The sequence below is a fragment of the Eriocheir sinensis genome, chromosome 17 (assembly GCF_024679095.1).
Source record: "Eriocheir sinensis breed Jianghai 21 chromosome 17, ASM2467909v1, whole genome shotgun sequence".
NCBI lineage: Eukaryota > Metazoa > Arthropoda > Malacostraca > Decapoda > Varunidae > Eriocheir > Eriocheir sinensis.
Window position 1 is genome coordinate 15,980,498 of NC_066525.1, and position 12,113 is coordinate 15,992,610.

A 12,113-nucleotide genomic window follows, 5' to 3' on the forward strand; every position below is an offset into this window, starting at 1 on the left:
GCAGGATATTGATTTCAAAGTATTGTTCCTTCCTTCAGGTATGTCAAAGTCTACCTGCTCCCTGACAAATCCAAGAGTGGCAAGAGGAAGACCAAGGTGAAGAAGCACACACTCAACCCGGTCTTCGAGGAGGTCCTGAAGGTGAGACTGTTGCTCTTTCCTGCTCTTCACTTTTTTAGTTAGCTATTTGTCTATGTTGCTGGCCGTATGCTTAATGCTTCATTGCCAACTCTTCACATGATTGAGTTGTTCACTTTTAATTGAATGCATAGGCCAGGGGATCTTAACCCATTGGATTGCTCAGTATGGTCACACATCCCCTTCACTTGACTGATGAAATCATCATCACCAGTCTTATTTAATATATAATATATAAAAATAATCAGAGATTGAGTCCCATACCCCCAGCATTTGGTTCTCATATGGATACCCCCGGTCAAGAACCCCTTGCCTAGGCTTAAAGTAACTGAATGGTTGTTTATAAACAATAAAAGTCTAATGAAACTAAATCGTCCAGATGATTGTTAAATTATGAAAACTAGGCACAGGATACAAGTTTTGCTGTCTAAGAGAATAAGATTTTGTCTTAAAAAGTGGTAGATTAAGAAATAAATGGTAGAGCAGCATCTAGAAGTAGAAGTTAAGAAATCAAGATTAAGTCATTTTTATGATCAAATAATAGAGTATTTTGTAGAATGGTCAATTGTTTTGTAGTAGGTGGCAAGAATGTGTTAAACTTGAATAGAAACAATACACAAAATCTCGCGATGTTGATGGCAGGTTTTAGGGACATGCATACTCATGCATACTCAAATCCTCCATCAAGGTATTGAAACACTTGCAGATGATTTTCAAAAGCCAAGGGCAGAAAAAGAGGTGCCTAATGGTTGGAATATGGCATTAATAGTTTCAGTGGACAAAAACTAAAGGAGACTATAATTAATGCAAACTCTACAAGGGGTTGGACTGCTGAGTGTGGCAAGGAAAGTTTATGGGAACATCATTTTAGAACAAATAGGGACAGTGATTAACAAGGGGTGTCAGAGGAGGAATGGGATGCATAGATTTTGTGTGATGTTTTAACCTGACCACTTTGGTTATAGGAATAGGGATAATGATAATAAAGGCTTTATTTCTTTCCAAACAATATATAGAATTTTACAGTCTTTCTCACCTGCAACCTTTTGTTTGCAGTTCAGCACAACCATGAGTGAGCTGGAGAGTCGCACACTGTGGGTCTCTGTGTGGCACAGTGACATGTTTGGACGCAATGACTTCCTTGGGGAGGTAGTCATCACCCTTGCTGATACAGTGTTTGATGATGTGTCCCCCAAGTGGTACTCTCTGCAGGACAGGGTGAGTGTATTCCCATGCAGCATCCAAAAATGATTAAAAGACCCCAGACCAAAATAGCATAACTGTCTTGGCTGCTGTGTCTATGTAAGCAATGATATTACTTGCCCTCCTGCCCACAACCTTAACTATTTAAAATTTCATCTAACTCACTTAATTGGCATTATCATTAAATATGTCCGTGATGTTTATCGTTCCCCCAATTCCACCAACAATGTAAAATTCTATGACAATTTCAAAGCAGGGTTCTGTCTCCAAATCTCAGTCTGTCAACTTCAGCTTTAGGTTCATTAATATTTTTTACTTTAACTATCTCTGACTTCAACCATCTCCTTATTGAGGTCAAATGTATGTATGCATGTGCATGTGTATGCATGGAACACTAGTCAAGAGAAAAGAAAATGGTCAGATACAAAGGCCATCTCAGCAAAGATGTAAAATATTGCAGATGGAGCCTTTGGAGGAGCTGAGTTACAGCCCTCGAGGGGACTTGATCCTGGCCCTTAAGTTCGTGCCACCTGATGCAGTGAGCAACAAAAAGTCCCGCCGGTCTCGTGGTGCTCTCCATGTCCTGGTGAAGGAGGCAAAGAGCCTAGCAGCAGTAAGGCCTCATGGAACAGCAGATCCCGTCTGCAAAGGGTTTGTTGAAACAATTTTTTTTCTTTACATGCAATACTTATTTTCTAAGTGAAAAAATACTGGAGTACCACATTAGACTAGTCAGGTAATCACTTTTACAATCTGTAAAAGACATCTTTGTGAGTAAATGAGGTTGTACATCACCATTTTATGAATTTCAACTCAATTTTTGGCTTACAATTACGTTAACTATTATTTGTTAATTGTTTTCATAATCTTATTGATCACCACAGGTATGGAGTGCCAGTGTTAATCTAAGATTATTTATTCTTATTAATACTGTTCACCAATAGCAGGGCTGTTGTTAGACCTGAAACTTTTCATTTGTGGTTCTAAGGAACTCTGGTTGAAGTGACTAAAGTCCTGAATGTCTAGCAATGGCCCTGAACAATACTATGTAGATTCAGAATTGTAATATGTATCAGAAAAAATATTTCCATTTTTTTTTAAATTTTACACTGGATCATAACTGGCATTGTTGAAAATCATTAATTTATTTCCAGGCTGCTACTTCCTGAAAAAGGGAAAGCCTCCAAACAGAAGACAAGTGTATGTCGCAAAACATTGAACCCCACTTGGAATCACACCCTAGTCTTTGATGACACAAGTCTGCAGGAGCTCACTGAGAGGGCAATGGAACTCTCTGTGTGGGACCATGACCGACTTGGACCCTCACATTTTCTGGGAGGCTGCAGGCTGAGCTTAGGCAAAGGTTAGTTTAAGATGCTTTTCACATCATTTTGCCCATTTAAATATAAAAACCTAAAAACAATAAGGACAAACATTAACTCTTTAGATACTGTTCTCTCTTTATGTGCAATCCTTATCAAATGATGGATTAATGTATTATAAGTTAATCTGTTCACTCTGGTAACCAATTCCTCTTGAGCGAGTGGCCAAGGCAGAGGTCACCAGTTCTTAATTATATACTTTGTTGGAGGTGAATTCAGTAACCAGAGTTCAACTACAGAGTTACAAGGAATGTCCAGATACAAACTGTGCTACATTCACTGTTATAAAGTGATTTTGTGGCATCTGATTTGGTATCTTTTCTCTCACGTCTTGACGTTTACATTGATTCTCTAAAACAAAGTTTTTACTATACCCAGCTAGGAATTAGGCCGGTGTCACACTGGGCGCGGCAAAACCGCTGGGGGGTGAGGGGCGGCGGCGCCGCCTAACCAGTACCATGCCACACTGGACGGTTTCGACGCGCGGCAGCGCTAAACCAGTACCATGTCACACGCGGTTGTGCTGCTCAGGTTATCCCCAGCAGCCATGCTGTCTAAGCTGAAGGTTGTTTGTGCCCTTGAGGCAAAAGGATAGCTCAAAGAGCCTACCTGTTGGAGAAATTGGGTTCACCCTTTTCATGCGGAAAGGGAAACTAGTTAAAGGTTTGAGAAGTTTTATGAAAATATTAGGATATATGATGAAAAGTTCTTTGACTATTACCGAATGACCAAGACTTCATTTTCTTATTTTTATCGGAATACTCTTTTGAACTTTTCTCCCAGAGAGCTGGCCTCTCTTGAACCCATTGAATAAACAAATCAATGTCGATCATGGTGGTCAGCCGCACGGCAAAACCGCCCAGTGTGGCCACGTGCATTGAACTGTGTGTGCTTTGTCCTCAATTGTGGCGGAAAGCGGCAGGGCGATTCTGCCTTAGCATGCTGCGGTGGTGGGCGGCTGCCGCCGCGCGGCTAGTGTGACACCTCCCATTGGTTTGTGTGTGTTATCCCAAAAGCGGCGAAACCGCTCTGCAAAACCGCCTAGTGTGACACCGCCCTTAGGCTTTGGCCATAAGACTGTGAGACGACATAGAAGAAAAAAGGGGAGTGTAATGTAAACATTCTATTATTATATTAATATATTCAGATAGCTTTCCTTTTATATAAATCTCCAAGGTATCCCTATATGACTTGTTTATATTAAACTCCTTTTTCTTCTTCTTTGTAGTCTCTGTGGTGTAGTAATTAGAATACCTTGCTACGAATCCATGGGCTGAGGTTTGAATCCTGGCATGGGCATTCCACATGCAGCCCACCCAGATGTTCAATTGGCTTTTCATGCTGATTGATAAATGGGTACCTGGGGAAACCAAACTGTGGTATCCTAGATGTTACACTTGCACTTCTAATGGGCAGAGGCATAGCTGGGCACGATAACAGAAAACCTTATTCCCGATAACCGATAACTGATAATGAAAAATCTTAACGGCGATAACCGATATTCGTTAACTAGAGACACAAATATAGGCGATAACCGATACCCGATATAAATCCACAATTCCGATACTAGCTAGCGATAAGTCCGATAGGCGAAAACGATACTATATTGATATTTTGGATAGAACAACATTGATGAATTCAAATTTTCATTATCTGTATTTAAGGAAACTTACAAAACCTTAAAACCACACGTTGACACGTACATATGGACGGTAATACTAAAAATGCCTGAATCGGTGTTGTGTTATCAGGCGTCCCCACCGTCAAAAATTGTTTACAAACACTGGTCTCTCGTGAACGGTGCATGCTCAGACCAGCAAGCGTAGACCTGTACAGTCTCACAAAGCTTTTAAACCGTAATTATGAGTTGCAGGAAGGCTGAATCAGACATATAGTACCACTACCACCGTCCTCGCTGTTTCTAGAACGACACTCTGTACGAGTTGTATTTATATGTACAGAGTGTACGTCGTTCTAGAAACAGCGAGGATGGTGGTACTGTATGTTTGATTCAGCTTTCCAGCAACTCTTCATGTGTTAAAAAAAGCATTGTGAGACTGAACAGGTCTACACTTAATGATCTGAGCATGCGCAGTTCACGAGACACCAGTGTTTGTAAACAAAAGCGCCAGCTTTTGACGATGGGACACCAAATAACACAACACCGGGTGCCTTCAGTATCATGGCATGGTCACAAACGAATATGGAATATCAAATTTGAGGCAGTGAATAATCATTTTGGGGGCAAAGTTAAATGATTTTTCTCTATGATATATTGATTGTTGAGTAGCATAAAAAAAAAAATAACCTAGTGTTTTAATTTTCATGATCTAAGCATGAAATCTCATCACCGAAGATATTTCATACCCCGAAGTTTTTTCATACAACACCGGGCGCCCGGGCCACGCATGCGCAGTAGGGAGACAACGTTTTTTTCTGAGAGGCGGAAAAAAAGTAGCGATTATCGCTAGTTTGGTTCCAAAAGTAACGAAGATACCGATATATATTTAAATAAGTAGCGGATGGTCGATAATCCGATTTTGTTATCAGCGGTAAAGTATCGCGATAACGCCCAGCTATGGGCAGAGGGTTAAATAAGCAAAGTATGCATATATTTTGTGACATGAAAAATCAATCAAATGTTTAATCCTTTCAAAGGCTTATCTTAAACACTTCATTTTCTCTGTGCAGGCAAGCATGGTGGGCGGCCAGTTGAGTGGATGGAGGCAGCTGGGATGGAGGTGAAGCTATGGGAGCAGATGCTTGACCGCCCCAACCTGTGGGTGGAGGGATCCATCATGCTCCGACCTACAATGGACAAGCCAATTTATTCCTCCTCCATGACAGAATAGATGGAGTGAATTTTTTGAAGCTTAAAGTATCTCTTTGAAGTCAATTACATCATCACTCCAGGACAGGGTGTTTTGTTTGGAAAATTGTTAAGTATTAAAAGGCTGTTTAAAACAATGGTAAATCACTAAGTATTTAATGCCATTATATTTTTATAAATAATTGCTGAAATATGGAATATATATATCTGCCAGTATCCATTATGGAAATTAGAAATATTAACCACAACCAAGCATAACACACTACAGACTCGGACTCGTATGTATTTTTAAATCATGTTGTATGATGTTCCTAATTCTGTAAAAGTTTAAGGAAAATTTCTTTTATAAGTTTTGACATTCCAATCACACTTAATAATATAATTGATTTTATCAAACCGTTTTTAAGTGTAGTCAGTTAAGAGCTGATGAGGTGTTGATCAACGTGGCTTGTACCAAAGACTGCTCTGACAACCACAATGACGGACCAGAGTGTGAGGGGGCAGTGGGCGAACAGAAAGTCACATGCTAAATGTGTGCTTAGAAGAGTGATGTCAAGCACAATGCTCCTAGAGAGGTGTTCACTTTCTTGTGTTGTGTATGGTGGTTACAAGAGGCTGAAGTGAAGATATGGAGTGAAATATTTGTTTGAAGCCTGTGGCTTCATGCCTGTTGCTTTTATTACTTGTATGTAGAGAATTACTGATTTGAATAAAATGTGGTACATGAACAGATATCAGTTCACAAGCTCAAAAGTTTGACCAGAGAAGTCATCAAATGTATCATTATCATCTTCACACTTCTACATATTATTTGATGGCAACTGGCAAACCTTTTAATATTTTTTTTCCACTATGGAAGGTCATAGCCCCCAAGGATTCACATTAGTTAGATAATATTTTTGTACCAGATATGGAAAAGAGGTTGTGGCAGGTGTTGCCAGTCTCCTGTCATCCAGTGCAAGCAGCAATGATGTTAGTTAATTAACCATACTTCCGCTACCAGCATCCTTAAGAGGTGATTGGTATTGATACATTTTCATAGTTTTCATGCCTAAAATATTTATGAAAATATTTCACCTTGTCAGTAACACTGAGGCTACAATATACTCAAAGACGTGCTGTCCCAACAACCAGAGTCCTATCTAGCTAAAAGCTGCACTGGGCACAATTCACTCATATAGGTAATAAAATGTACATTGCAATCTTCCGAAATGAATTGTTTCTTGTATAGTGTGCCAATGAGGAATATATGCTGGTATAGAATTTATAATTTATCTCACCGTACCTATTATTCATGTTTGTATATGAAGAGTGTATAGAGTGTGGCAGAAGTATTGAGGAGGATTATGTACACTTGTTCTCTAGGTCATCTGATTCTGCTTCTGACACAACAATTTCTCAATGTGCCAAGGGTACACTGACGCATTTGAGATGAGACGACCATCCCATCACGACAATAACAAGCCTTTCCCTAATGGTATGATGAACTTATCATTTCCCTAATGGTATGATGAACTTATCATCGGTAAAAGGAACACTTAAGGGCTCAACTTAAATGTGTTTGAAAGAAGACTGACAGCATTACACAGACTGCCTTGTAACTAATGCTTCACCAGTCCCTTTCCGGACCAAGCCCCAACATTCCTCTGTGCTGTGAGTGTCCCCTCCTACTGTCACCAACACCACCTCAGCTGATAGGACTAATGCCTACACTGCTTCATTATAATTGGTTCCAATCCCATTCCTTGTTGTTATATTCTCACATGTAACTTAAAATAGAGCTTTATCATGTTTAATAAAACTAAATGATTCCTTGATTTTCTTCTATCCACTACAATTATATTAAAAAATTCACCTTACCTTTTTTTTGTGGGAACAGTGCTTTGCAGTTTTACTTTTCTGTTCATATTTTGCCCTGGAACTGCCTTCACTGTAAAGAAAGGTGGGATTAGTAATATCTGAAAGTAATTCAAATTAAAAATTATATTATAATCCAAGATCAGAATATGACTAATGTTTCACAAAGAAACAATAAAAATAGGTTTTATATATATATATATATATATATATATATATATTTATATATCTATATATATATATATATATATATATATATATATATATATATATATATATATATATATATATATATATATATATATATATATATATATATATATATATATATATATATATATATATATATATATATATGCTGAAGATGGTGCATATAGTAAAACATTATTGCAGATAATCAATGGGGGCATATGCCAGAGAGCGTTGCTTGACCCACCCTGTGATGCCATCCCCGAGGGTCCCTCAGAGAATATACCTTTCCCATGTGATGGGGACACTATCCATCTTATTTCTTTTTTTTTTCGGCCTATGGTGCCAGTGGCTTTTTTGGTGGGGCCTGATGGTCGACCCCAGCCCATTGTGGCACAGGCAAATGTTTATAGTGGCACCATCTTGCTTGACTCATGCTGCCCCTTGGAGCTCATCTTTGAGCCTCTCTTTAGAGAGAATCTAGAGGGTCGCTAGGTGGTCTTCAGAACATCATATACGTAGTCTTAGGCCACTCGGTGGTGATTGAAAAATCCCAGCTGTAGCGGTGGGCAGGCCTCGAAACCCGAGTCCTCCTGGACACAGCATTAGCATGTTAACTACTCAGCCACTGCCTACTAAATTAACCATCTCAAGTGTCTCAAAACACATGGATAATTGATGTAATCCAGAGAGGAAATAAACATTCCGATGCCAGGAGGCTGTGATCAGCCAGACAGGAAGCAATCATTAAACAGTCAGCTAAAGAGTAAGTGGGTTTTGAGGGCTTTCTACATCTGGCATCCATACCTAGTGCCTCCCAGCAGAATCCATTGACTTGATCTAGCCATAAGCTTTGTGAGTGCCCTTTAGGACTCCTCCACTTGGCATTGTCTCTTACAAAAAGCAACTCATTGAACACAGTTGAATTAAGGGTAGTGTGCCACATGCCCATGTAACCAGAGTTGGCATTTAAAGACTATGCAGGTAACTGGCCTTGATTCCTTCTCAAGATTTTGCCAATTTGACACAATCATTCCAACAGTCGTCAGAGTAACGGCACCGTGTTCAGGAGGACGCGAGTTCAATCCCCACCCGGTGCCACCAAGCTGGGATTTTTCAGCCGCCGCCGAGTGGCTTAAAACTACCCACATGCTGTCCAGAAGACCACCTATCAACCCGGACTCTAGATTCTAGGAACAAAGATGAGCTCTGGGAGGGCAGCATGAGCCAATGCAAGATGGCGCCACTATAAACACTCGCCTGCGCCAGAACGGGCTGGGCCGACCATCAGGACCCACCGGAAAGAAGCTTTGGACCGACCATCAGGATCCACCGGGAAGAAGCCTACCGGCGCAATAGGCCGCAATGTAAAAAAAAAAAAAAAAAAAAAAAAAAAATCCCTTGATTTTGCAGATAATATTTATCAAACGAGTCAATTCTCATCTGAGTCACTGTATAGTGCCCATGTCCCACTGTCATACAGTAAAAGAGAGAGAATAAACAGCTTGAAGATCCAATTATTTGTCCGGTATAGGTATTAACAATACTAACACTCACACAGTGAGTGGTGAGTCGGCGCGATGATCGGATGCGCTGCGCCTTGCTCGCGAAAGCGCTGTGTCGACATGGCTGGCCGAACCAAGAACTCGGTGGCGTTCTGTGTTATGTTTGTGCGGATCCCACAAGCGATAAGTGGATAGGGTACTGTCTGTGCCCTAAATGGTGTCATGTGAAGTGTGCTCATCTGTCTGGAATTAAGTCGGGGAATATACCTAAAATAAATTGGATTTGCAACCCATGCCTTTATAAAGCATCTCTGGCTACCAAAATTGTGGAAAAAATGGAAGAATTCAAGCTTGAATTATCTAAGGAAATATCAGAAGTGAAACAAGAAGTTGAGTCACGAGCAGTGAGCGTGAAGGAGGAGCTGGGGGAGGTGGCGCAGGAGGTGACGGAAGCATTGCAGCGGGCTGAGCATGTGGAGTCAGCAAATGCAACTTGGGCTGAGGTCATAAAACGTAAGAGGAAAGTTAAGAAGAATTTACTTGTTGTCAAGGCCTCTACACAGGAAAAGAAGGCAACAGACATGAAGGATGAAGTCTCCTAGGCATTGAATGGTATTCAGATAACTGATTCAAGATTTGCAAATAGAAGTAACATTGCCATGAACTTTGATAATGAGAACACAAGGGATGAGGCTACTCAAAAACTAGAGTCTGTTGAGCAATTTAATACCAAGAGTGTTGGAAAGATAAAACCAAAGATATGCAATGTGCATAAAGAGGAGACCAAGGAAAAAATAAAGGAGACCATCTTAGACAGCAATGAGTTCTTACACGCCATTGGGGGTGTTGAGGATAAGATTGAGCTGGTTTTTATAAAGCCTGCGGCTGGCGGCACGATACATTACATTTTGAGGTGTGACCCAACTGTAAGAGAGCTGATTCACAAGAATCACAACAAACTAAAATTAGAATGGGGAATATACCCAGTGAGAGACAGATACCATGCAATTATATGCTATCATTGTCAGAGATATGGCCAACTGTACTGCCAAGACCAATGGAGACGTCCCAAATTGTTTCAAATGCGCTGGCAATCATAAATCACAGGAGTGCACCATGGCTGAGAAGAAATGAATAAATTGTGTGAGATACAGGAAGCCTGAAATCAGCCACTCAGCGAATGACTAGTGTTGTGTAGTTCTCCAGACTGAAATTGAGAGAATTCGTAACATGACCGATCATGGCTATTAATTAGTGTTTGTATTCAAAGATAAATTGTGTGTGATGAATGTTCAGTGTGCTGGAAATAATTGTTGAATATATAATTGTGATACTATAATGAAAATAGCAGACATGAACACTGAACTAATTGTTATATGTGATATTATTCGTAAAAGAAATTAAGACACTCACTCACTCACTACTATGTTTGAGAATAAGTGCATCGAAGACTATTATTGAGGCTAACATTGAAATTGTTGACGGCCTCGTAGAGCGCTGCATCAGCGGCGGAGCAGGGCCTGAAACCTCATCAACGGTAAACGGTAAACACTGAACGAATCTCCAACACTGTTGGTTCAGCCAAACTGCTCAGCAACTTCTTGATGTGACCACCATTGTCCTTGAATTTCCACTCCACTTTATCTTCACACAACCACAGTGTGTCATGAAACACAAGAGAAATTAATCCAGACCAGGAAAGGATTTCACTGGTGCCGGGGATCAAACCCACAACAAGTGAGATGGGAAAGCCATTTCTTTACCAGTCGGCCAAAGAGGAAAGTTTAAGAGGTCCCCACTCACAGAGTGAGTTATGGGAGACTCGCCCATCAGGCGGGTCATGGCACTACATTATGCTACCAAAGCATGTGAAACTTTCCGAGATCTGTATGTCCTCTCCACATGATTGAAAAGACTGTATTGCTTCATCCAGTGAGCCTCTAATCACCTGCACCTTATTCTTGGCCCAGGAGACCTTAATGGGAGGCACCGCCAACAATGGGTATTTTTCACTTTCAGCCCAATTTTAAAAGTTATTCCATTAAATAGCTGAACATGTCACACATTCCCTGTGAAAGTTTGGCAGCTGTACGACAATTCTTTCTCTTTTAAATAAATTGATTTGTATTACTAATTTCGTGGTCCCCTACCTGCAGAACGTAGGGGAACGGCTGGCTGTCTCGAGAGAGACCCGCAGCAGACCAAGAGGTGAATTACACACACACACACACACACATGTAATGCGGCGACTATGCCTGATGAACGAGCCTCCCATAACCCAGTTAGCCAGTGGGATATCTCTTTGGCCGACTCGGTAAGGAGTGGCTCTCCCATTACGCTGGTCGCGGGTTCAATCCCAGGCAGCCGGCGAATACCCTCACCTTGTCTTGATTAATTTCTCGTGTGTTTCAATACACGCAGAGGACGTGTTGGAAAATAGAGGAAAAAGAAAATCCCGGGGCATGACAGTGGTGGGCATCCTATCCTGCAGTTCTGTTGAGTTTCCCCGAAGGGGTAACAGGTAGGATGGCCCATGCTCCGAGGGTAATAGAAAATGGGAAGTGTTGGAGGTACAGTAGAGCCCCACTTAGCGCGAGATCAATTAGCGCGAACCGCAATTAGCGCGAGCCACCATCTACCAAGAAAAAAGAAATTAGCGCGAAAGCCTCAGTTAACGCGAGCAGCTACCACGACTGAATTTTGAAAATTGCGCGAAGCCGCCATGATGCGCGGTGGCCAGGGTGGCCTGCCTCACACCACAACACAGGCCCCCGCCACCACTTCCCACACGGTCCCAGTCTCTCATGCTCCCTAACGTCGTCCTACCCCCCCGGGCCCCCCTCACCTGCAGCGTTCCCAGACGTAAGATAATTATAGTAAAAATACAATAATATAGCTTACTGTAAGATAAAAATATAGTGCGTACGATAGTACGATAATCTGCAGTTTTGTGCAATAATTTATATGTTTCGTGCAATAATTCCTGGCCCGGAGAGAGAGGTGGGTGGG

The 12,113-nt window shown here is 41.1% G+C and overlaps 1 protein-coding gene and 1 long non-coding RNA gene across 7 annotated transcripts in view; one reads left to right on the top strand and one right to left on the bottom strand.

The window, feature by feature from the left end:
* The window catches only part of LOC127000010 (uncharacterized), a 238,333-nt gene extending 230,969 nt beyond the window's left edge, over positions 1-7,364 (top strand). For all 6 annotated transcript variants that reach the window (XM_050863384.1, XM_050863385.1, XM_050863389.1 and 3 more), the window contains 5 exons: positions 39-141; positions 1,195-1,356; positions 1,802-1,992; positions 2,496-2,704; positions 5,415-7,364. In XM_050863384.1, the coding sequence (XP_050719341.1) occupies positions 39-141; positions 1,195-1,356; positions 1,802-1,992; positions 2,496-2,704; positions 5,415-5,575 (826 nt within the window). In that variant the 3' untranslated portion in view covers positions 5,576-7,364. The remainder of the gene's footprint in view (positions 1-38; positions 142-1,194; positions 1,357-1,801; positions 1,993-2,495; positions 2,705-5,414) is intronic.
* The window catches only part of LOC127000020 (uncharacterized), a 72,896-nt gene continuing 66,845 nt past the window's right edge, over positions 6,063-12,113 (bottom strand). The window contains exon 3 of the long non-coding RNA XR_007753690.1: positions 6,063-7,483. This is a non-coding gene — a long non-coding RNA (uncharacterized LOC127000020). The remainder of the gene's footprint in view (positions 7,484-12,113) is intronic.